Consider the following 24297-nt stretch of genomic DNA (forward strand, 5'->3'; position numbering starts at 1 on the left):
CCACAGTCAAACAAATTATTCATGCAAAAACAAGGATTTATGAGTGCCGGACACTACTCCAAATATTGAACATTGCACGTAACGAAGCATGCCAGAAAATTTCAACAAAATAATTCATACTTTATTCGCTCTTATTTGCTACAATTTAAGAGTATTACCTGTTAAAAGTAAGTTTCTTATCATGATTTATGCCAGTTATCTCCCAGTTAATTTTGTGGACAACCATTTCCGGTGCGTTTCCTATGCTGATGAAGGTCTGGTAGGATTGTTGTGGGTACAATTCGGCTGTTTTTCACCACGAGACTCTGGCTCAAAAGACGCAATATGTTGTCTGTAACTGGCCCTGCTGGGTTCTGTAAGTATTTGTCCACTTTGTCAGGTCGTATCACGACTTGTCGCACAATAACCATGCGCTTCGTTCGGATAAACCATTTGCCCAAAAGAGGGCATAGATAAAATGACAGATAGTCTGTTGCTAAGTTGAGGAAGCACGGTATTACGATATTAAAAAGTTATAGATCGGTTATTGATGAAAGCAGAAATCATTTTAAATTCCCCGTTGCGCATATGCCTTATCGGCCCTGCAACGTAACAATCCAGATCCAGAAATTCAATTAAGATTTATAAGCTACATTATTTGACTTGAGGTATGTTTTTTTTTTCCTGCTGGGAGATGGAGGTATACATGCTTCCAAATAAAACTCTCTCTCTCTCTCTCTCTCTCTCTCTCTCTCTCTCTCTCTCTCTCTCTCTCTCTCTCTCTCTCTACCCTCGATAATAAAGATTTTTGTCTTGTCTCTCTCTCTCTCTCTCTCTCTCTCTCTCTCTCTCTCTCTCTCTCTCTCTCTCTCTCCCCCCACCCCCCTCTTTGTCTCTGGACATCTCTTTCTCTCTGTCCATCTGTCTATCCATCTTTCTCCACACGCATACACACACAACTGGCCTTCTTGATCAAGCGCCAACATTCTCCAATGGTAAGTGGATTTCTGGTTTGATTTGTTGGCTGTTTAGGCTAATTAGATTGAAATTGCACCACACTCAAGGAAATGTATTCATGTGTGTGTTTGGGTGTACTTGCAGACATGACACCTGTGAATAAGGTGTTGCTGGGAGTTTCACTGTCTTCGTCTCTGGCTCTACTGTTCCCACTGCAGCAGTACAGACACCTCTGTACTTACAGCTATGATCTTGTCATTGAACGGGGAGAGGTAGGACTACTATGTAAAGTCTGTTCAAAACTGTGTCTTAACGATTTGACAACAGTGATGATGATGAGAGTACACATTTTGTGTGTGTGTGTGTGTGCAGGCTTTGTTGTTGTTTTGTTTTTCAAGTCAAATCTACTGCAGTGGAATCATACTTTTAAGACCTCAAACATATGAGATTATAAGGCCAAAAAAAAATAGTTGTGGTTAAGGTAACATAGCCAAAAGAAATAGGGTAAGAAGGTAGGCAATCACTTTTTTTTTTTTTTACTTTTTTTTCTAATGTGTACAAATTAAACCTACTTGACAGGGAAATAAGTGTGCGACTCGAGCGCTTTCGCTTTCATTGCGTTTTCTGCACTCGTTTTCTTTTTTTTTCTTCTTTTTTTTTGACAAATGTAATAAAAAGTTAAAGGGTCGGCCCCTAAAAATAGGGTAGGTCGGGTTACCGTAACCACACCTATTTTTTTTTTTTTTTGCCTAAAAAGAAAGCGTCTAAGAATGTCGGATATATATATGAATTAACATAAACTCTGGAAAGCCAATGTCTAAAGGTGAAAAGAGGGGGATGTCTATTTAAATCAGGGGTTGCAATGGAGGGGGGGGGGGGGGGGGGGTGGAATAAGGAAGAACCAAAAGATGATTGGACATTTTATTAGTCAACTTAGTGCATGAAGCCTTCCTGTGTGTAAAACCATGAGGCAGACAGTGTTACTGTTATGAATTGATACTCATTCGAAAGCATTGGATAGTGCAGACTCCTGTGAAATGTTTATGATACAGATTATTCTGCAGAATATACTACTTTTTATTCATTTGTTTTATTTTTGTTTAGTACTGGAGACTGCTGACGTCCAAGCTGGCTTTTCTGGACATCAAAGACATCGCTCTCTGCTGCATGCTTATTTACAACTTCCGCTTCTTGGAGCGGCGTTTTGGATCTCGCAAATATATTGTAAGTATAGACTTGCATATCAGGACATTTCTGAAAACTAAATGGGAGGTAACCACTGTCCAAGTACTTGTAGGGGTTCTAAACACAGTTCTTTCCCATAGACCGTTCGGATAAGTTACTACCACGTGTTGAAAACTGTGTTAGAAATGTAGAACCGACTATAGCATTCAGCCGCCATTCACAATGGCGGCCGAAAGTCGGACCTCAACTCGTAGACCTGTTTTCAAGCGATACAGTGTTCTGGAAGCTCTACAAGAAGTGATTTATGGATTACCACACAGAAGAATACTTTTATGGGCTGTAATGTGAGTACCTGATGTTTGACACCAGTTTTAGCAGTGTTTTGTGTGGTTTTACGTGCTGCAATGTGTGTGTGTGTAAGTCCGGAAACTAATTTTTGACAAAAATGGTCATTATATCAATTTTTACTATAACAATCACAAACAAAGTCCAATGATCATGTCATCCTATAATAGCCAAGGGTATAAGCAAAACACATACCAAAGATCTAAGAGATATCTCAATAAATGATCGAGCAGTGAACAGATTAGTGAACCTACCGAAGAAAGCGAAATTTTGCCCTGGCACACAGCAATACCAAAATGCTGTTATACTGTGGTAGTAAAGGGGTTAATTATGTGGTTTTCGTGCTAGTCAGGCGAGGCGGGAGTGTAATTATTGAACGCGCTTTTTTTTTCTCCCACAATGCTGTTGACACAAATCCCACGTACGAGATACGGTTATGGGTGTACGACAAACCGAAAATGACCACGTATTACATACGGGGTGGGCAGTGAAGGGGTTAAAACTTTGGGGGCCGGGTGGCTCAGTTGGTAGAGCACTTGACTTACTGGCAGGGACGGACGTTGGTCAACTTTATGTGGAGACTCAGAGATGGTATCCATGTCCCACCCCCATGTCAACACAGTGGCATGCAAATAATAAAGTAAATGAAATGAAATGAAAAATGTAAAGCAAAAAGATATGTAATGTTTGTTTTTTGATGAAAAGGCAACAGTTTTTAAATAGGCTTGATATGTCCCTTAGATGTCAAAAATAGTACAGTAGCTTCCTTTGTAAAGCCTGCAAAATCAAGTGTTTGTTTTTCTTCGGAGGGTCAAAGATACGTTCTAGAGTTGGCAGGATAAAATTCGGTCAGTCAGGGATAATATTTGATAAGTATAATCAAAGAACTCTTTAATCCACCTTTGAGAATGTTTGTTGTTGTTTTAAGTAGCTTGTGGCTATTGATCTGTCATTGACAAGAGAGAGAAATGCTAAAGCACATCTCACCCTGACAAAATATCAGATTTTCTTTCTTTCTTTCTTTGTTCACGGGCTTAGACTCCCACGTTCACCCCTGTCTTTAGCACGAGTGGATTGTTACGTGTATGACCGTTTTTACCCCGCCATTCAGGCAGCATACGCCGATTTCGGGGGAGGCATGCTGGGTATTTTCGTGTTTCTATAACCCACCGAACTCTGACATGGATTACAGGATCTTTTCCGTGCGCACTTGGTCTTGTGCTTGCGTGTACACACGAAGGGGGTTAAGTCTCTAGCAGGTCTGCACATAAGTTGACCTGGGAGATCGGAAAAATCTCCACTCTTAACCCACCAGGCGGCAGCGACCGGGATTCGAACTCACGACCTCCCGATTAGGAGGCCGACGTCTTACCACCACGCCACTGCGCCCGTCAAAATATCAGATGATTAACTCATTAAAGCCCGCTACTAACTACAGCCGAACCAAGCCGAACTAGGTCAGCGAACGTTACACTGTGCCTGGTTCGGTGTACTAACTAGCGGCGAAATGTATCGGCAATACCAGTCATATGATTAAGAAATATCATGTGAGAAGATTCGTGATCGGTTGACAGCGTTATAGCCGTCAGTATTGTCACTCTTCAAGGATGAAAATACAAAAATATTCAACCAATGAAAAGTCAGTTCGCCAATGACGCGCCGAATGTTTGCAGGATTGTATCGGCTAACCGCGAAGGTTACAGTTGAACCAAAAAATAAGGGAATCCCCTGATTTGATGATGTTGCCGAACGTTCGCTGAACTAGTTCGGCGTGGTTCGGCTGTAGTTAGTAGCGGGCTTTAGGGAAACTTTAATGGAATTTAAAGTGGCAAGTTTTCATTGTTGTTTTTTGTTTGTAAAGATGTGTTCATTTTGCTTGGCATACATTGCAGTCATACCTGCTGGCTGTATCTGTGCTTTCAACCGTGCTTGAGATGGGAGCGCTTATTTTGTGTCACCATTTCGACATCAGCTTCACTCCATTGCCAAGCGGGCCGTAAGTGTATTATTTTGTGTGAAACTACAAGTGCGAAACTGTTCACTTGAAATTGTAAACATATGTCATCTTTGCGTAATTAGCAGTAGGCAGGTTTCACAATCTTCAATCACAGACTTCCTTTTTTTTCAACAAAATCAATCTTGACAGAGATCTTTGAAATAATGTTTTTATTAAAGCCTGACATCCTCCTGGATGGAATCAAGACAAAAACTTGTATGGAGACGCATTCTTGTCGACATAATGTGATAGCTTGTTACAGTACTCTATCAAACAAAGGGATAGACGTAAACAGAATTGGGTAACGATTTATTCAAAGAATATTGTCCAGAGGCTTTAATAAATTAAGCAATAACAATGCAAGCAAAATATCATTTCCGAGCTCAGTGAAAAAAGCAGCAAATAAGGACTAATTATGGGAATTCCGTTCTTCTGAACTGCTATTTCGCTGTGATGCACGTCATGAGCATACCTTCAAAAGTAACAATGTTAATTGCACTCCATTTCTCACTGTAAAAAAAAAGTAGAATCATTGACCAATAGAAAAAAACGAGTTTGGAATTTTTTTTGCATATTCTTGGGGAATAAATACCTGAAAATGTAACCCTACCCTCTAAATGGTGACATCATGACAGCGAAAAAAAATATACACAACAAGTCATGTGAAGTGATAATAAAACATTAAGTTGGTTTGAAACTAAAAGATCAACATTGGAATCAGGGATGAGTCATTAACAATGCTAGTGAGATTTGGCTAGCCGAAACCAGAAGACCGAGACGGGTTGCCTCCGCGAAGCATATGAACAAAACGGGCGATTTTTCTCATTTGAGCAGATTTTCACACTAAGCATGACATATATATCTGTTTATACATTGGGGTCCAGGAAATCCAAAGGATACAATGCAATAACTTTTGAATCTGTAATCAAAAGTGTTATTGTTATTTGCAATTTTTAGAATGTTATGTACCAAATTTTATAATACATTTCATAACTTGACGAAATTTAAAACAAGTCGCGTAAAGCGATATAAAAACATGTAGTCAATCTATAGGCATCAAATTGAAGGATAAACTAAAAAAAAACAGTCCGATCGGCGAGACTAAATTCAGATAGTCTCGGCTAACCATACCCGAAAACCGTCACGGATCACACTCATCTCCGCGAAGCATACTCAACCTGTTTTCTTTAATTCTGAACGCGTTTTTAAAGTAAACATAACATATATATTTTAAATCAGGAGAAGATAAGAAGTACAATGCAGTAGTGTTTGAATCTGTAATGAAATATTCGTTTTTGATGACAATTTTAATGAGCGAACTAATTCACTTATTTTCAAGCTACCTGGCTCAAATGCAATATCAAAGTCCCGACTTAATCAAAAATTACTTAACAGGTCCGCCTCAACTATCACAAAAACGGAAATGACGTCATCAAAGACTGTGGCAGAGTACCTTAACGCAGTCCTAGTATATCCACTACTGACTGAACCGTGGCATAGTACCTGGACGCAGTCCCAGTATATCCACTACAGACTGAACTGTGGCATAGTACATGGACGCTGTCCCAGTATATCCACTACAGACTGAACTGTGGCATAGTACATGGACGCTGTCCCAGTATATCCACTACAGACTGAACCTTACTGTCTTGCATTTTCTACAACAACTACTCTGCACACATAAAAAAAAAACCTCTCGCACGCACACATGCAAGTACGCACGCATCAACACTCACGCATTAACACTCACATACACACACACACACACACACACACACACACACACACATACGCTAACACAAACGAACACGTGCGCACAACGCTCGCGCGCACGCTTACACACACACACACACGCACGCACGCACGCACACACACACACACAAACGAACACGTGCGCGCAACGCTCGGCCGCACGCTCACACACACACACACACACACACACAGCTAGATAATACATCATCTGATATGTTTCCTTGTTCATATGCTTTTTTCAAGTCATAAACGTAAACAATGAATGGTTTTACTGGGATTTTGTGCAGCGTTTTGTATTATCTGCGTTGTTGTCGGATTTAAATACTCTCTCAAAAACTGGGTATCTAATCACGATCGATAAGATTTTCCCCTTTTCGATTAAAAAGTACAATGAGATTTAGTCAGAACCATAACATTATTCTTCCAAAAACACTTATTAACATCCATGTAAAAGAAACACAACTCTGTTCATCAAATTATCTCCCCCTTTGCAAGAAACGTATGGCGAAGGCACATTTCGCGCCGCGGTGCAGATGACGCAATTAACTCTCGTGACGAAACGATTGGTTCGTGACGTCGCGTCATCAACCGTTCATGAATGGCCCTTGTATGAATGGCATTCTTTCTGTTGGGATGACGTGTGAACCTCATCATTAGTGACTTGGAAAATCGGTCGGATTTAGGTATCCCCGAAGTCGGTCGGAATTGGATACACTTACCAGGCTACACTCTTCCACACTGACAGGCGCGCACGCATGTACGCACGCACATATGCAACAATAACAATGATAAAAATCAAACTTTTAAAAGCACTTGAAAGTTAATAAACAAAGCAACTATTGATTCCCTACGATTATATGATCGTGACTGGCTCTCTTTCCAAGTTGGAACGTTTTCAATCTGCTGTCTGACGTCATCAAAGTGTTGAAAAACGTACGGCAATGTCTATAAAACTCTCACTTGACCACAACATTCACAATGCAGTGCATTCAAGGATTGAAAAAAACCACTGGCGTTGATCAGACACAGTCACTGAATGTTGTTATTTTACAAATGAATCTGCTTAACATTTGGTAAGAAATGACCGTCAAAGTGCCGGGCGGTCATGAGAATTCAAGGTTTTCAGAGACAGACAGTAAATAACGTGCTCTGAAATAAACACATGCCGAAAAATTCTTTAGTCAGCCAGTTGATCATCTGCCTGACAACGGATAGGAAGTATAAAATTGGTCGCATCATGGCAATTTGCTGTGTATGGCGGTCATAGCAGACGATTTGTCTTCAGGACGGTCGTGAGAAAAAATGAGACAGACACCTTGCCCGAGTGACTAGACAGTAAATAACGTGCTCTGAAATAAACACATGCCGAAAAATTCTTTAGTCAGCCAGTTGATCATCTGCCTGACAACGGATAGGAAGTGTAAAATTGGTTGAATCATGACAATTTGCTGTGTATGGCGGTTATAGCAGACGATTTTGTCTGCAGGGCGGTCGTGAGAAAAAATGAGACAGACACCTTGCCCGAGTTACTAGACAGTAAATAACGTGCTCTGAAATGAACACATGCCGAAAAATTCTTTAGTCAGCCAGTTGATTATCTGCCTGACAACGGATAGGAAGTGTAAAATTGGTTGCATCATGACAATTTGCTGTGTATGGCGGTTATAGCGGACGATTTGTCTGCAGGGCGGTCGTGAGAAAAAATGAGACAGACACCTTGCCCGAGTGACAAAATGACCAAGCGCAAGTAGAATAAGCCGTAGTTAGCCTTTCAAAACCCTTTCATATCGTGATTTGATGGAAATTGCTACTTATTAAAAGCATGTTACGTCCAAACCTTTTAACAGCCATTCCAACTGAACAGATTTGTAATTAACGTTTTTGAGACAGACACATTTAGAAAAAAGACCGTTTACTTCACATGCGATTGTATCGACTAAACATAAACACATTCATTGTTTTTTTTAACTAAGTGTGTTCATCTATCTCTGTTCTTTGGTTTCTAATGTACTTTTAACTGGATTTCTTTGTGTGTTTTTGTACTGGTGCCTTTGTCTATTGCAATGTGGCTAAAAAGGGAAATCGTGTCTGTCTCATTTCTCACGACCGACCTACCTTTTTCGCTGGTGGGGAATACAAACTTGACTTAAATTCGATCAAAGTTTATTTTTGGCTCACGTAAGTGTAGCCTATGCGATGATAAACTTTGTCTGTCTGTGCGTGCGTATGTATGTATGTGTGTATGTCTGTGGTAGAAACTTTAACATTTCCGAGTCTATGGATTACGTCAGTCTCGGTCAAAAGTGTTCGACGTGTGTGATAGAAACTATTTGAAGACGTCACATTATGACGTAAGAGGGTTAGACGTCACGCAAAGGAATTACTGAAAGTCTCGGTCATTGTTATTGTGAGCGGGCCGAGACTTCTTGGCAGATCCAGGGTCTCGCTTTCTTGCATAGTTTCACCTATGCTTACTGTGTGTGTGTGTTTGTGTGTGTGTGTGTGTTTGTGTGTGTGTGTGTGTGTGTGTGTGTGTGTGTGTGTGTATGTGTGACGGAGTGATTGAGTTTGTGTTACTGTTTGTCGATTTCTTACGTGAGCCTTGAAGGCTTCGCCTCTTGTTCATATGTAAATTCCGAAGACATTCGACACAGACCAGTGAAAATTCACGACTCAACAAAACGAAACATTTTATTTGATATCAAAGTTAGGGACATACCCGACTCTGAAGACTGTGAAACCTGTCCCTAGATACATTGAATTCATCTTCTTTGTGAAGTTTCAACACCCAAGTTTTTTGTTAGTGTTTGATTTCGATTTGGATTAGGGAATAGCTATCTGGGTTCGGTTTACCAATGTGTCCTGCGCCATTGGCGCATACAAATCTGAAAAAGACCCATGAGAATTGCCTTCAGATGGATTTGCGTCAGTTGAAAAAGTAATGTGATGGAAATTCCGTCAATCCAAAATTTTGACCAAAACAAAATAAAAAAAATAATTTGTTTACTTGCGGCGATGTTCACAAATCTCGTTTGAACTGCAGATGCGATCCAGTTTCAGCTTTTGGTTTGACCGGAAGTACTCTTTTGTGTAAAAATACAACCCGCGTCTTGTGGTTGAAAAACTCATGGAAGTCTGACATTCGAGTCACTGAATCATTTCTCTGACAGCGAATAAAAGGCTCTATTACAAAAGTTGCAGTCTGATCGCAGTCTTTTTATGGTTTTTAACTGGTATGAAAGTGTCACTCTTTTTTTTCTTTCTTTTTTTCGGACTGTCGACATTTCATTTTGCGTTTTTGCGTGGATCTGTGGTTGGTTAAGGTGCGCCTGTTGGCCCAGATCCTCCGACTTCAGCCCTTAGGTTTCTTTCGGGGTTACCCCGCCCTTAGTTCCTGGCTCAAAAACCTAACCCTGGGAACACATGGGGGATTTCTTACCGGGGGTCCCACCCCGGGGCTAGAGCTTTTAATGCGGCTCTTACCCGCATGGTGTAACCGTCATCGGACACGTAGGGCATTTATAGGGTAGTCGGTGCCATATGCCAACCCACCCCGTCCTGGTTGAGACACCGCTAGTTGGTCCGGGACTGCTTATTCTATATTCGCAGCTGGCCCCCATATCTGGGGGCCGTTCCCCTATCCGCCACCTGGGGACCCACCGGGTTGAGGATAGTCGCCCCCCTACTGAATTGGAAGTAGTCTGTTCCCGGTCTTTTTGTAATTATAACCCAGGAGAGGCCACAAAATCACATTTAAAATGCAACAACAAAATTTCGGCTGGGGTACGATGCCCACCTGGATCCCCTAATGGGGCGCTGCCCCATATCCCGACAGGGCCTCAGTACCTAGATTGCTTCATTTGATTTACTTCTTTGGAAAAAAAGGTCAGAGGTGGGAGGGGAAGGCCAGGTGATGTCCCCCATAGGCTACCTTGTGCTTGGTAACTTTAGCTTACATGTCCCATCAGAATTTAATTGATGAGGTCAATATATTCCCAAGTGTTTTTCTCCCAGGTAAACGCACACAGATTTGTATTAGGTATGAAACTGCTCACATTCTACTGCACTTGAAGAGTAAAATCAACATTACAGTGGAACCTTCTTTTTAAGACCCCCAAATTTAAGACTCCCTCCCTTTTAAGACCATGTTTTCTCAGATTTTCTGTTTATGACCTCTGCAAATTTACCCTCATTTTAAGACTCCCTCCTCTTTAAGACCTGTTTTTTTGGGGGGAAGATTGTTGTAGGTATTAACAGGGAGGTTCCACTGTGGTAATAATCTTCAGCACAACCAGACTCTGATGAGAAATGCTGCTGTAAAATGCATAACATGGTTTTCGTGTGTGCAGGTTTTGTATGGTGTTTCCACAGTTTGTGCAATTCTTCCTTTTAATACCACGAGTGGCTGCATCAAGTATTCTCGGTGTACCGGTCACAGGAAAAACGTTCACGTACATACTGGGCTTACAGGTAAGATACTTCTCTTTTTGTATAAGTGATTTAAAAAAAAAATCCTGATAGAAATATTTTCTGACACTTAAATTTCTGAGCGCATGTAAGGGAACTATATATTTAACTCTGTAAAGCTTTGGTAAAGAAATCTATGATGCTCATACAGACATTTTGGTTTGGAATGGGTTCAATTGGCGTGTGCGAGTTTGTGTCTGTGTGCTTGTGTGTATATAAGGCTTAATATGTATATAGAGAGAAAGTGATTGTGTCTCTTGGTGTGTGTGTGTGTCTGCATGCATGTGGGTTTGTGCGTGTGTATTTGGCTGATAACATTTATGGTGATTACACAAACATGAATATAGCACTCTTACATTTGCAGGTTGCCAGTGGAACAGCAGAATACAGACTCGTAACTTTGTGTGCTGTGGTATGCCCCGTATTTCTAGTTTGATTCTGATTCTATAGGGATAATGCTCTTTTAGCATCTCTATCTTGCTCACTCTGTTTGTGTTCTAGCAGTGTATCTAAGTTTTCTGTCTCAGTCTTTCTTTCTCTCCCTCTCTTTCTCTCTCTCTCTCTCTCTCTCTCTCTCTCTCTCTCTCTCTCTCTCTCTCTAGCTCTCTCTCTCATCTCAATCTCTTTAAATCTCAATCTCTTGCATAATGATCGAAGTATTTTATTCACCGATTTAATTATTATGCAAGAAGCAGTTTGTTGAGGAGTGTATGTTTATATGTCTGCAATAGTTTAGACTTCGAATCCAGATAAAGCTTAGAACCAAACAGTACTTCAAGACCAAATATGTATAAGCAAAAAATGATTTTTCTGCTCAACTAAAATGGTATGATAACTTCTGCAGTAAATTTGAGATGATGTCATTATATATAAGAACAAGAAGAGCAAACGCTCGATCGAGTCACTTTCGCAGTTCTGAATATTATATGAGGCATCAGATGGACAGGAAGAAATTGCTATTCACAACACAATGAGTCACGTTCACATAAAATTTGAGCCCGGTCACTTTTATAGTTTCCGAGAAAAGCCCAACGTTAAGTTGTGTGTTGCCGAACAGAAAAGGCTAGTTATCTCCCTTGTTTTTCTGATAACGTTCGTAAAAGGCTACAGATGTAAATACTTTGATGTAAAGAATAATCCTACAAAGTTTCAATCACATCCGATGAACTTTGTCAAAGATATAAAATGTCTAATTTTTCCTTTGACGCTGACCTGTGACCTTGAAAAAGGTCAAAGGTCAACGAAACCATCGTTAAAGTGTAGAGGTCATTGGAGGTCACGACTAAACAAAATATGAGCCCGATCGCTTTGATAGTTTCCGAGAAAAGTCCAACGTTAAGGTGGTGTCTACGGACGGCCGGCCGGACGGACTAACACTGACCGATTACATAGAGTCACTTTTTCTCAAGTGACTCAAAAATACTGTATGGGCAAGCTTTTGGTCTGTGCTAATTGATTTAAACAATGGCGGACAGACGTTGAAATAGTCTGCCTTTCAGTAATCAAAAACTTTTTTTTTTTAAAGTGGCAGAACTTACATGTCAGTGACCAAGCCAGGGTGTCACAGAGCATGCGTTGTGCTGGGTTCTACTTTGAGAGCCTCTGGGTTTATGTGCACATATAGACATTGCAAAAGTCAGCCTCTAACTTATCAAAGTCTTTAAAAAAAAAGCAGCAAAACTTGCATGTCATGCAGTTATTACCATATATTACAAAAATCTAAGAAAATCATGTCTAAAAAAGGAGGGAGTCTTAAAATGGGGTTGATTTACAGTGGTTATGAACAGACAATCTGAACAAGCAAGGCCTTGAAATGGTGGAAGTCTTAAATTGAGGGGTCTTAAAAGGGGGGTTCTTCTGTACTTCGGTATTTCCCTGCATTCTATTTTAAAGATCCTGGTTTATTTGCAGATAGCAGGTTTGCTATGGCAGTACAACTTCTTGAAAATCCAGGGCCTGGTCTCCGTGCCAGAGTGTGTTGCACGGGTGTTCAATCAGGCAGTAGGATGGCTGCTGCAGTCTCCTAGGCCCCCGACCCTGGATACTCCGATCGGAGCAACGCTCGAGATTCAAAGACAGGAGCGGATAGAACGAATGGAGGAACAGATGCTGTCGACGGCGCTTCAAAATTCTGCTTTTGCCAACAATGGCGCTGCTGCTGCTGAAATGATGCGACCACAGCCTTTGGTAAATTTTCACACTCAATTCTTTTTCTTGTCTTTGTCTTCGTTCATGGGCTGAAACTCCCATGTTCACTCATGCTTTTGTAAGTGTGGGTTTTTACATGTATGGCCGTTTTTACCGCGCTATTTAGGCAGCCATACGCCGATTTCACAGGGGGATGTGGTACTAGCAGGTCTGCACGTAAGTTGACCTGGGAGATCGGAAAAATCTCCACCCTTAACCTACCGACCTTCCGCTTGGGAGGCCGGCGTCTTATCCACTAGGCCATTGCGCCCGTCACCAATTGCTTTATTTGCGGCACAGAATGATTGTTATTGTTGGTGTCATGCTGTGAGTGTAGTGAGAACAAACTCCTCACCTTTCCACAACCTATCGTCTTTTTCTTTTTTTGTAAACTTTTTTTTGTGTGTGCATTTTATTTTTATTTTTTTAAATTTTTTTTTAAAGATTAAATGATTATTGTTTTGTTTTAAATAGGTCTTTTCACTTTTGTGTGGTTTTGTTTTGTTTGTTTAGCTTTCATTTAAACTTGAAGTGATCAACTGCATTTTGTTTCAGAATGTGGCAAATGGTCCAGGTATATTTGGCAATTTTCTCAGGCGAGACAATTTACCACAAGACAATGTAGCAGGTATGTTATACCAAAGAACTAGAAAGAAAAGTGTTTGTGCAGATGATTGTGTTCATGTAATATGTGCCTGTCGGTGCTTAAAGGTGCATCTTACCAAAATGCTTTCATGGTTTTTGGCATGGTTGATGTTGACTCGGCGAGTAAATGCGAGAGTGATGTCTGAGTGACAAAATTGTTTGTTTTTGTTTTGTTTTTTAATTTTTGGCCATGGATAAGCTGCTAGTGGCAGATAAGCAGTTCGGAATAAAACCGATACACATTGTTGGCCATAACTGTGTTGAACAGAATTGTGTATTTTAATGTTGGACTCTTCTGCGTGTGATTGTGCATGCTCATTCCTGCTAAGCTTGTTTTAGTTCAGTAGTAGTTCATCGTTTTCTTTTGTGTCTGTTACAGAAATCCAGCATGATCAAACCTCTGCAACAGTATCAGAAGACCAAGTAAGTTGTTCTGTGAATCCTGTTTCTATAATAATGAAAAATATAAAAATGATAATCAAGACTTGTTAATTGACCCTTATCGTGAGAGCTCACGACTGTTTTGAGCACTAACAAACACCCCTGTGTCACGGTTGTTGCATGTAAAAGAACTTTTTAATTCTGGCAGAAATGCAGGTGGCTGATAACAACTAAACACACACACACGCCTGGGTAGTATACAGTGGAACCCCCCTTTTAAGACCTCCATAAATCTGAGAAAATTGGGTCTTAAAAAGGAGGGAGTCTTAAAATGGGAGTAATTTTACAGAGGCAATGAACAGAAAGTCTGAGAAAACAAGGTCTTACAAAGGAGGGAGTCTTAAATTGGGGGGGTCTTAAATGGGGGGTTCCACTGTACTGCTCTTACTGTTGCTAGCTTTCCATTGGGACCATGACCGGCACGGCTGTTCCTGGCCTGTATTTTAGTGCGAGTTAAAAATAGTCAAGGCAGAGGCTACCAACAGCTGCAGCCAGCACACTGCTAAGCTCGCTTGCTTGTTATACCCAAATGCTTCCGCGCTACACCCGAAGATGGTACTTATCAGTCTATGGCTCTGAGCGAGCCAGCACTGCTGGTTAGAGCGGTGGTGGAAAGGATGCTAAAAATAGCTCAGCCTGCCTGCAGCTAAGGAGGCAGAAATGAAGCCCTGGGAACCACTGTGGACCCACATTTGCCAGCAGTAGGATAATGTTGGTATTCGAAAGTAAGAAAGATGAAAAAGAAAGGAAAAGATAAACAAGGCAAAATGTAGTGAGATGTGCAATGGTCCAAGAAATCTTATTGTACCTCAAGGAAATTTGGTCTGTTGTATTTGGTGACAGCATGCAGCAACAGAATCGCTCTACCCAATTTTTGTGGTATGCATGTATTCGTGTTTTCAAAGACCTGAGCCTCTCACTGACCTTATTATCATAAGCTTGTGTATACATGCACACGGGAGGTGTTCGAACAACAAGGAGAATCCGCACAAAGTTGACCCTGGAAAATAAATTCCTTGCCGAACGTGGGGGTCAAACCCACGCTGAAAGTAACAACTGGTTTCATTCTAAGCAAGTGGCCCTACTGACTAATCTATCTCCCTGCCCTAAAGTATGACAATGAAATGACATTTAATCTGATGTGTTCTTCCAGGTGCAGCGCCTGACAGAAATGGGATTCAGTGACGTCAGCGTGCGACGAGCATTGAGCGTAACTAACAATGACATCAGCCAAGCCACAAACATTCTGCTGCAAGAAACGTAGCATACTACGCTGGCTGCAGTAGCTGGTTTTACTTAGACTTTTGTGAAATGAAGACCGTGCAAGATAAACGAGTCGGGACTGTTTGGATGTTTCAAGAGGAACGTGTTAGTCTGTGAAATACTTGAAGATTTGTGAAAGTATTTCGTGTTTTAGAACTTCTAACACAAGACGTTTCCTGGAAAATTTCAGAGATACTTGAGTCGGGGATTTTGTTGTCAATTATTTTTCTGTGTGGTGCGAGGCGTCCAAGATGGCGAAAGTGAAAATCTTCACAGAAAACTGTTGATTTTTATGAGGAAAAACTCTAGTGGGAGAAAAGTGTTTGTCATGAAATGAAGTACAGCAAGACATTTCAAAGGAGACAATTACATGTACGTGCATAATTATTTGAGAAATAAGTGTCATATTTCTGACACAACAGATGCTTTGTGTAATAAATTGTGCGTGTGTGTGCAGTGTACGTTGCATTGTATTCGTTTCTAAGAAACTACAATTTTAATCGGTAAAGTAATCGAAGGCAGACTTTCATGCTTATGCACAGAAATTCAACCCAATTGCTGAAACAGAATGGCTTCACAATGGCAATTTAGAGTATTTTCTGAATTGGATGGTATTAATGAAGGAAAAAAGACTTCATAATTTTCACTTAACGTTATCTTAGCCATTTTCTTTTATTAAAGATGTCAGGTTTGATGTGTAAAATCTTGTGACTTAGTAAAAGTTTGCAAGATTTTGGCAAAAGGAAAGTAAGAAAGATGAAAAAGAAAGGAAAAGATCAACAAATGTAAGCCGAATGAAGTGAGATGTGCAATGGTTCAAGAAATCCATGTAAACCTGGTTATAACAACAGATGATTTTCGGAAATAACTCCGTCAGGTTTGTATGTGTTGTGGAAGAGTGACCCTTTCTTGCAAAACGGCAGACAAACAATGAAAGGGACCAATCACTAGCGATTGGTGCACCGGAAACACGTGGAGACACACACGTTTCCGGCACACCCGGACCCCCTAGCTATTGATTAGTCCCTTCATTGTTTGTCTGCCGTTTTGCAAGAAAAGGTCACTCTCCCACAACCCATACCAACCCAACAGAGTTATTTTCGGAATTATCTATTGAAAGTAGAGGGCGAGTGATCTTTTTTCTCGCCTTTTCACTACAGTTGAACCTTCCCCGGCGACAACCTTAATAACAACCACCTGCATATGAGGACCACCCCAAAGGATCACCAACAAGTTTTTTGTCTGCATAATTCGTACAGTACTGTCCAGTTACGCGGAACCGTACACAACACAGTGGAACCGAACACAACACGGCGGAACCGCACACAACACAGCGGAACCGTACACAACACAGCGGAACCGTACACAACACAGCGGAACCGTACACAACACAGCGGAACACAGCGGAACCGTACACAACACAGCGGAACCGTACACTACACAGCGAAACTGTACACAACACAGCGGAACCATACACAACAGCGGAACCGTACACAAAACAGCGGAACCGTACACTACACAGCGAAACTGAACACAAAACAGCGGAACCGTACACTACACAGCGGAACCGTACACTACACAGCGGAACCGTACACTACACAGCGAAACTGTACACAACACAGCGGAACCGTACACAACACAGCGGAACCGTACACTACACAGCGAAACTGTACACAACACAGCGGAACCGTACACAACACAGCGGAACCGTACACAACACAGCGGAACCGTACACAGCGGAACCGTACACAACACAGCGGAACCGTACACAACACAGCGGAACCGTACACAACAGTACACAACACAGCGGAACCGTACACAACACAGCAGAACCGTACACAACACGGCGGAACCGTACACAACACAGCGGAACCGTACACAACACAGCGGAACCGTACACAACACGGCGGAACCGTACACAACACAGCGGAACCGTACACAACACAGCGGAACCTTACACAACACCGCGGAACCGTACACAACACAGCGGAACCGTACACAACACAGCGGAACCTTGCACAACGCAGCAGAACCGTACACAACACACCTGAAACAGAAAATGTTATGATGAACAATACACTGCTGTGCCTAGTCAGTTTCTCTAACCTGTGCCTGTGTGATAGTCTTGGTAATGTTTATTTGTTCAATGTGTGTTTGTGAGAGTGTGCAGACAGTGTATGAGAAAGACAGACACACGCACATAGTTAAAGACAGAATGAGAATGTGTGTGTGTGTGTGTGTGTCAGGCATGAAAATTCTCCGTATTTTCCGTATTTTTGAAAAAAATAAACCGTATTTTTTTTTATTTTCCGTATTTTTCCTTTTTTTGTTTTAAATTTTTTTTTTTTTTTTTTTCTAGTCATAGTTATAGTAAAATAGTTTTGGGGCCATGTTTGAATCCAATTTTAAGGCTCAGATAGCCCCAGATTGCAGCAAATTGCACCCTTGAAAAAACATTTTCCGGGGGAGCATGCCCCCGGACCCCCTAGAAGTCTTGGCGCTTTGCACCTGCGAAACTTGGCGCTACGCGCCTGCGAAACTTGGCGCCACGCGCCTTCGAATTTTTTTTTCAGTATTTTTTTTTTTTTCAGTTTTCATGCCTGGTGTGTGTGTGTGTGTGTGTGTCTGCACACAGGCTGCTTGATTTATCCAGTGATTTGTATCTGTGTACATGTACTCCTTTATCCTTGTATTTTTCCCTATTTCATGGCAGCATCAGTTTCTACATGTACCATAGTTTCACAACACCTTAGATATTTTTAAACATTTGAACATATCTCTTATTGAAAGGTTGTTTTTTTTTAAAATACAGGTACACAATGTTGTTCTCAGACACTGAAGACAGTAGGTCAGTTCGACCTGGATTCAAAATATATCTCGGTAAAAAAAAAGTCCTTGTCACAAAAACTAATTGTTGCGACAAAAGACATCCCCATGTGTCAAAACTTCAAACCTTCACCCAGCCTAGCTGGGGTCAGGTCAGATAATGGACCGAAGATCATGTGTCAAAACTTCAAACCTTCACCTAGCCTAGCTGGGGTCAGGTCAGATAATGGACCGAAGATCATGTGTCAAAACTTCAAACCTTCACCCAGCCTAGCTGGGGTCAGGTCAGATAATGGACCGAAGATCATGTGTCAAAACTTCAAACCTTCACCCAGCCTAGCTGGGGTCAGGTCAGATAATGGACCGAAGATCATGTGTCAAAACTTCAAACCTTCACCCAGCCTAGCTGGGGTCAGGTCAGATAATGGACCGAAGATCATGTGTCAAAACTTCAAACCTTCACCCAGCCTAGCTGGGGTCAGGTCAGACAATGGACCGAAGATCTAGGCATGGGAACAACATTGGGTACAAGTTTTACATGATAAAAGGTTTGACTGGAAATATTGAGTAGAAGATTATTAACATTTTTGTCAAATTGTGATTTTTTAAAAACTTTTTTTAATTTGCTTTTGACAATTTGTTTTTGTTGGTTTGATGTCACAGCTACGGCTTTAAAGAGGAAGATCTAGAAATGTGTTCTTATTCTGTCTGTGTCTGTGTGTCTGTCTGTCATGTGTGTGTATATGTGGCTTTCAATTCTTTCTTTCTTTATTTGGTGTTTAACGACGTTTTCAACCATTCAAGGTTATATCGCGACGGGGAAAGGGGGGAGATGGGATAGGGGAAAGGGGGCAGATGGGATAGAGCCACTTGTTAATTGTTTCTTGTTCACAAAAGCACCAATCAAAAAATTGCTCCAGGGGCCTGCAACGTAGTACAACACATGACCTTACTGGGAGAATGCAAGTTTCCAGTACAAAGGACCCAACATTTCCTACATACCGCCTGACCAAAATCTTTACAAACACTGACCATATTCTATACAAGAAACACTTAACAAGGGTAAAAGGAGAAACAGAATCTGTTAGTTGCCTCCCACGACATGCTGGGTAGCATCGGGTAAATTCTTTCTCGTCCCAACCAATATGGGACTCCCCCTAACCCGCGGGGGGTGGCTTTCAATTCAAAGACCTAGAAGCACATTGGTCACTGTGTGTTTGTGTGTGTGTGTGTGTTTTAAACAAATGCAATCATCTGCAAACACAACTATGTGTAAGTGTGTGTGTGTGTGTGTGTGTGTGTGTGTGTGAATGCGCGCAGAGGAGATTTCATGTGTTTTGTGACATCATTATTATTCATAAGAACACAAAACATGTTTTTTTTCCGAATCTTTCCATTTCAATACATGCGGTTCATTTCCTATCAGTACAGAACCAGCATGATCTTCTGCACATAGGCAGATGATTGTCACATGCAATTGTGGTTGGTTTTTCTATAATTTGTGAGTATTTAAACAAACATACCATAAAAGGCTTTAAAATTTAAAGAAACCTTTCAAACAGTTAAAACTGCAACAGCAAAAAAGCTCTACAATGGCATTAAAGGCACAGTAAGCCTCCCGTAAACCATCACAGATACTGTCAGGCTTTTACACACAGTACAAACACTCTTCCATTTGAACGCTCACCAAACAGGAACATCCTAGGTGCCCTCCGTAAAGAGCGAGCAATTTTCAAAGAATTTATTTTTGTGTGGTTTATCTTACCCCTGAGCTATCGTGAACCCGTGTGATCCAGTTTCCCTTTTTCACAATGTAGTCGTCAGTTAGTAATTTGAATGTGACTCGCTGTGAGCTTATCTGCAATAGCACGTTATTAAGTACCTCTGACTATATGCACGAAACAAATGGCTGTGGTTCACAAGAACTCTAGCGATGGCATTTGACTGTTCTGAGGAACTAAACCGTCGACCCCCCGCGGGTTAGGGGGAAGAATTTACCCGATGCTCCCCAGCATGTCGTAAGAGGCGACTAACGGATTCTGTTTCTCTTTTTACCCTTGCTTTTGTGAACAAGAAAAAATTGACAAGTGCCAGGCTCTATCCCATCTCCTCCCTTTCCCCGTCGCGATATAACCTTCGTGGTTGAAAACGACGTTACACCAAATAAAGTAAAAGTAAAGTACGAGAACCACGACCTTGCGTGACCCTGCTTCCGGGCTTTTCTTTTTTCAAACTTTCAAAACTTCAAATTGTACTGATCTTGTCTTGATGAAAAAAGAATGTTTGTGTGACAAGCTGTCAATTTATTATTTATTATATTTTAAAAGTTAGGTCTCGCGCCAAAACGGACCACGGTCCGGTTGTCTCTGACACAATCCGCAAAATTAATTCTTTGAAAATTGCTCGCTCTTTACGTAGGGCACCTAGGATGTTCCTGTTTGGTGAGCGTTCAAATGGAAGGGTGTTTGTACTTTGTGTAAAAGCCTGACAGTATCTGTGATGCTTTACGGAGGCTTACTGTGCCTTTAAGAGTGAACCTTCTAAAAACAACAGACCCCCACCCCCAACAAAATGAAAAATTTAAAGTCATGCAATTGCCCTTCAAGTGTATTACAGACATGTATTACAGCCTCTTTCACTAATGCTCTGCAGCTATCATCTGAGTGCAAAAATACATGCCACAACACACTGATCGATATGTGCTAAACAAAAATACACAAAATGAAAATATGAATTCTATTGTCACGAAACAATTTAAAAAAAATCATCTATCATAAACCCCCCCGCGGGTTAGGGGGAAGAATTTACCCGATGCTCCCCAGCATGTCGTAAGAGGCGACTAACGGATTCTGTTTCTCCTTTTACCCTTAAGTGTTTCTTGTATAGAATATAGTCAATGTTTGTAAAGATTTTAGTCAAGCAGTATGTAAGAAATGTTAAGTCCTTTGTACTGGAAACTTGCATTCTCCCAGTAAGGTCATATATTGTACTACGTTGCAAGCCCCTGGAGCAATTTTTTGATTAGTGCTTTTGTGAACAAGAAACAATTAACAAGTGGCTCTATCCCATCTCCCCCCCTTTCCCTGTCGCGATATAACCTTCGTGGTTGAAAACGACGTTAAACACCAAATAAGAAAGAAAAGAAAGATCTATCATAAAAATGCAAAACAAGAACTCATGCAATTCATCACCAAACAAATCATTTATTACAAAACAAAAGAAACAACAAAAAAATAATCGTTATCCCATAACAAAGGGGGAAAAGCACTGACAATGTTATCTCAACTGTAGAGACCCCAGAAAATAATCATAGCCCAAGAAAACAGAATAACAGAAGTGGTAATAAATAGAAATAAGTGAACACAACACTTCTGGAACAAGGTTTTCACTGTCACTGTCAGCTGTACAATGCCCGTTATCAAATAAACAAACAAGCAAAAGTTGCAACCACCTAACATATATCATGTAGTTGTACACTACAAATGTATATTGCACTGTCTAACTACAGTAAGTGTATTCTATACATGTACGTCAACAACCAACCATCATTTCTGTTCACAATGAGGGATTATTTGATAACTGAAGAACAACAAATGATCAATTACGGTACTGGGACTATAAGGCGCTTGTTATATAGGGCGCAACCCCCACTTTTGGGGTAAAATTGAGAAAAAACATCACATTAGGCGCTTCCGGTCTATAAGCCGCACATCAAAGGAAGAATACAGAGTGGAAATATATTTGTGCTCTGTGTATGCGGCGAGATCAAAGGCATGTCCATTGTAATAGCTGGGTGGCCTTGTTTATAGACACTGACCTTCTTCCCCTGGGCCAACGACCCAGTTTTAGCTATGAGAGGTGGTTCCCCTTTCATATCTGAGAGCGGAAACACTTCCTGCACCGGGGTCAGTGACCGAGTTTAACCTATGGGGCGTTTCTTGATGTTTTGAGAGGAAACTTGGCCAGGGTAGTACCTAGTAGCTGAAACATGCATTATAACAAGTTGTTTGACTGGTACTGAGGCGGTCTCTTTGATGTCTGAGATGAAACTTGGCCAGGGATTTCTATTTTAACAATACATAGGGCGCTTCCGTTCAATAAGCCGCAGGGGTCAAGATTGAAAAAAAAAGTTGCGCCTTATTGTCCGTAAAATACGGTAGCAAATCATCAATAAGTCCCATTTTGGTCTGGGTTTTATTTATCAAATGTCACACAAAACATTTTTTAAAGGTTACCAATTGCTTTGAGTTTTGATTCATACATGAAAAACCCCAAAAATTGCTCTTTAAAATGTATCTCTCATAGATTAACTCTGACCCCATCCTTCATCCACTATCCACAAAGTCCTAAGATTCAATTTGATATGGAAATGTGTTAGAACTAACAGAAATTTAGAAGAAAAAATACAAGTAGGTACATTTATTTTTTTCAAGAAAAAGAAGACAACATGTAACAAACATAACTTTGCAAGACACTGCAAACCACAACTCCATGCATTTTGTATTACATGTACATGTATGTACTTTGATCTGGCTTCAAGTTTGGAATTTGTTGGTTCTTTCCAAAAAAACAAAAACAAAACTTTTTTTTTTGGGGGGGGGGCATTTGAGTTAACTCATTTCCTCTTTGATTTTCACAGAGAGGGCGGAGAGGGGATGAAGGGCATAATAAACTTAAGCCGTCTGCAGTTACACATTATAGTCAAGTCAAGTCAAGTCAAATTTTTATTTCTAGAAACCCCATGAAAAAAAATACAAAAAAAATACAAGAACAATAAAGAGAGGAATGCAGGTTGTTCCATCAATATATACACATAAACTAGTTCCGTTGAAAAAAATAAAATATAAAATAACTTGTTTTACAATGTGGAAATCAAATCTCCAAAATAATCGTTCTCGTTCATTCCTACGTAACATTACGTGGGAATAAACAACTCCATCAAGTCTATAGATAAATAAACTGCATACCCGTTATAGTCAAACCTGCCCTGCAGTGACCTCTTCATTACATGTAGCTTATAATAAACCAGAGGTGCTAGACGTTGCTCACATAACTCTACATTTTCTCAACGGATTTGCACGAACCTTGTGAATGAATCCTGAGGCTTTGATATTTACCGAATATCTTATTTTAATTAACATAAGAGTGTCATATCTGGTACATGCCCAAAAGTCATCTTCATGAACAGAGGTGATGGTCCGACATCGCTAAAAATACAAACCTCAACATTTTCTCAAAGGATTGGCATGAATCTTGAGAACGATCAAGTCCCGAAACCTCAACATTTTCTCAAAGGATTGGCATGAATCTTGAGAACGATCAAGTCCCGAAACCTCAACATTTTCTCAAAGGATTGGCATGAATCTTGAGAACGATCAAGTCCCGAAACCTTGTAATTTACAGAATATTCTCAATTTACATAAACATTTCACATATATGTCATGTAACAGTTCTGTTTCAACCACACGGATAAACTCGGTCTGCTACTTTCTCCTCAGCCAATACCAAGAGCAAATCACAGCCTTTGACCAGTCAACTGTGTCGAGTCCTGAAGCGTATCCCAGCCATCCTTGGACAATGAACTCAGGTCTGATCCCTCCCTCAGGAGTTCCTTGCTGTCATCTTCATCCTGATTGGCTGTGTTTTCGGTATCCACGACAACATTCTCTTCCTGGCTTGACGTCAGGGACAGGTAGTAGTAGATACGTTCCACGAACAGGTACGTGCCCATAAAGCACATAGGGCCTGCAGACAAATTTTAAGTCAATAAATCAATTAATCAAATCCATCCATCAATAAATACATATCTTTGCACAGAGTTTTAATGGGAATGTTCCCCGGATCCGCTAATTTTAACGGTTAAGATGTCATGTGAAGATGTGACCAGGGGACGCTCACTGAAGTACATGTAGGTCAAAATTTAGTGTTGCACTCTAAACTCTGATCAAAGGTGAACGTGAGAGTAAAAAGATCAGACTCACAGAAGAAGAAGAATTAAGAAGTATATAAACAAAAGTCAATAAATAAGGGAATTTTAAAAAGGGTTAAAAATGTAACAGAATTCACAGCTTTTGCTTTGATTTTTCCTTCGTTAAAATTTGTTGTGTGGTTTTCTAAGAATTAGCAGCCTGTTTCTGTGACTCTCTATTCCTTTTTCCTTCCATATCTGAGTGAGTAAGTAACTCTCTCTCTCTCTCTCTCTCTCTCTCTCTCTCTCTCTCTCTCTCTCTCTCTCTCTCTCTCTCTCTCTCTCT

The 24297-nt window shown here is 40.7% G+C and overlaps 3 protein-coding genes across 5 annotated transcripts in view; 2 read left to right on the forward strand and 1 right to left on the reverse strand.

Annotated features, from left to right (window-relative positions):
* The first annotated feature begins 219 nt into the window (after positions 1-219).
* Positions 220-18735, forward strand: LOC138945332 (ubiquitin-associated domain-containing protein 2-like). Its single transcript, XM_070316757.1, has 10 exons — positions 220-355; positions 1081-1208; positions 2041-2160; positions 4359-4462; positions 10564-10684; positions 11046-11093; positions 12593-12868; positions 13424-13496; positions 13893-13936; positions 15108-18735. Exons 1-10 carry the CDS (start codon positions 325-327, stop codon positions 15216-15218), a joined length of 1056 nt encoding a protein of 351 aa, XP_070172858.1. The 5' UTR covers positions 220-324; the 3' UTR covers positions 15219-18735.
* LOC138946196 (uncharacterized) lies at positions 15469-17268 on the forward strand. Its single transcript, XM_070317708.1, has 2 exons — positions 15469-15477; positions 16477-17268. Exons 1-2 carry the CDS (start codon positions 15469-15471, stop codon positions 17266-17268), a joined length of 801 nt encoding a protein of 266 aa, XP_070173809.1.
* Positions 18736-21226: 2491 nt separating the features above from the next.
* LOC138945331 (transmembrane 9 superfamily member 2-like) overlaps positions 21227-24297 on the reverse strand; it is a 48447-nt gene continuing 45376 nt past the window's right edge. Inside the window, exons 18-19 of one of the 3 annotated variants that reach the window (XR_011448962.1) lie at positions 23377-23788; positions 21227-23264 (exon numbers count right to left, since the gene is read on the reverse strand). Coding sequence is in view for 1 of the 3 variants with exons in the window: in XM_070316755.1 (XP_070172856.1) it covers positions 23559-23788 (230 nt within the window). In the remaining 2 variants the exon portion in view is untranslated. Of the gene's footprint in view, positions 23789-24297 lie in introns of all 3 variants that reach the window. The other 2 variants (XR_011448961.1, XM_070316755.1) reach the window with 2 other exon arrangements.

This window comes from Littorina saxatilis, linkage group LG13, assembly GCF_037325665.1.
Source record: "Littorina saxatilis isolate snail1 linkage group LG13, US_GU_Lsax_2.0, whole genome shotgun sequence".
Lineage (NCBI taxonomy): Eukaryota > Metazoa > Mollusca > Gastropoda > Littorinimorpha > Littorinidae > Littorina > Littorina saxatilis.

Excerpts from the sequence above, each read along its gene's own strand:
- LOC138945332 (XM_070316757.1), top strand. The coding sequence starts at position 325 with ATGTTGTCTGTAACTGGCCCTGCTGGGTTCT. Across the intron at positions 2,161-4,358 it reads TTGGATCTCGCAAATATATT|TCATACCTGCTGGCTGTATC; the intron begins GTAAGTATAGAC and ends CATACATTGCAG. Across the intron at positions 12,869-13,423 it reads TGATGCGACCACAGCCTTTG|AATGTGGCAAATGGTCCAGG; the intron begins GTAAATTTTCAC and ends ATTTTGTTTCAG.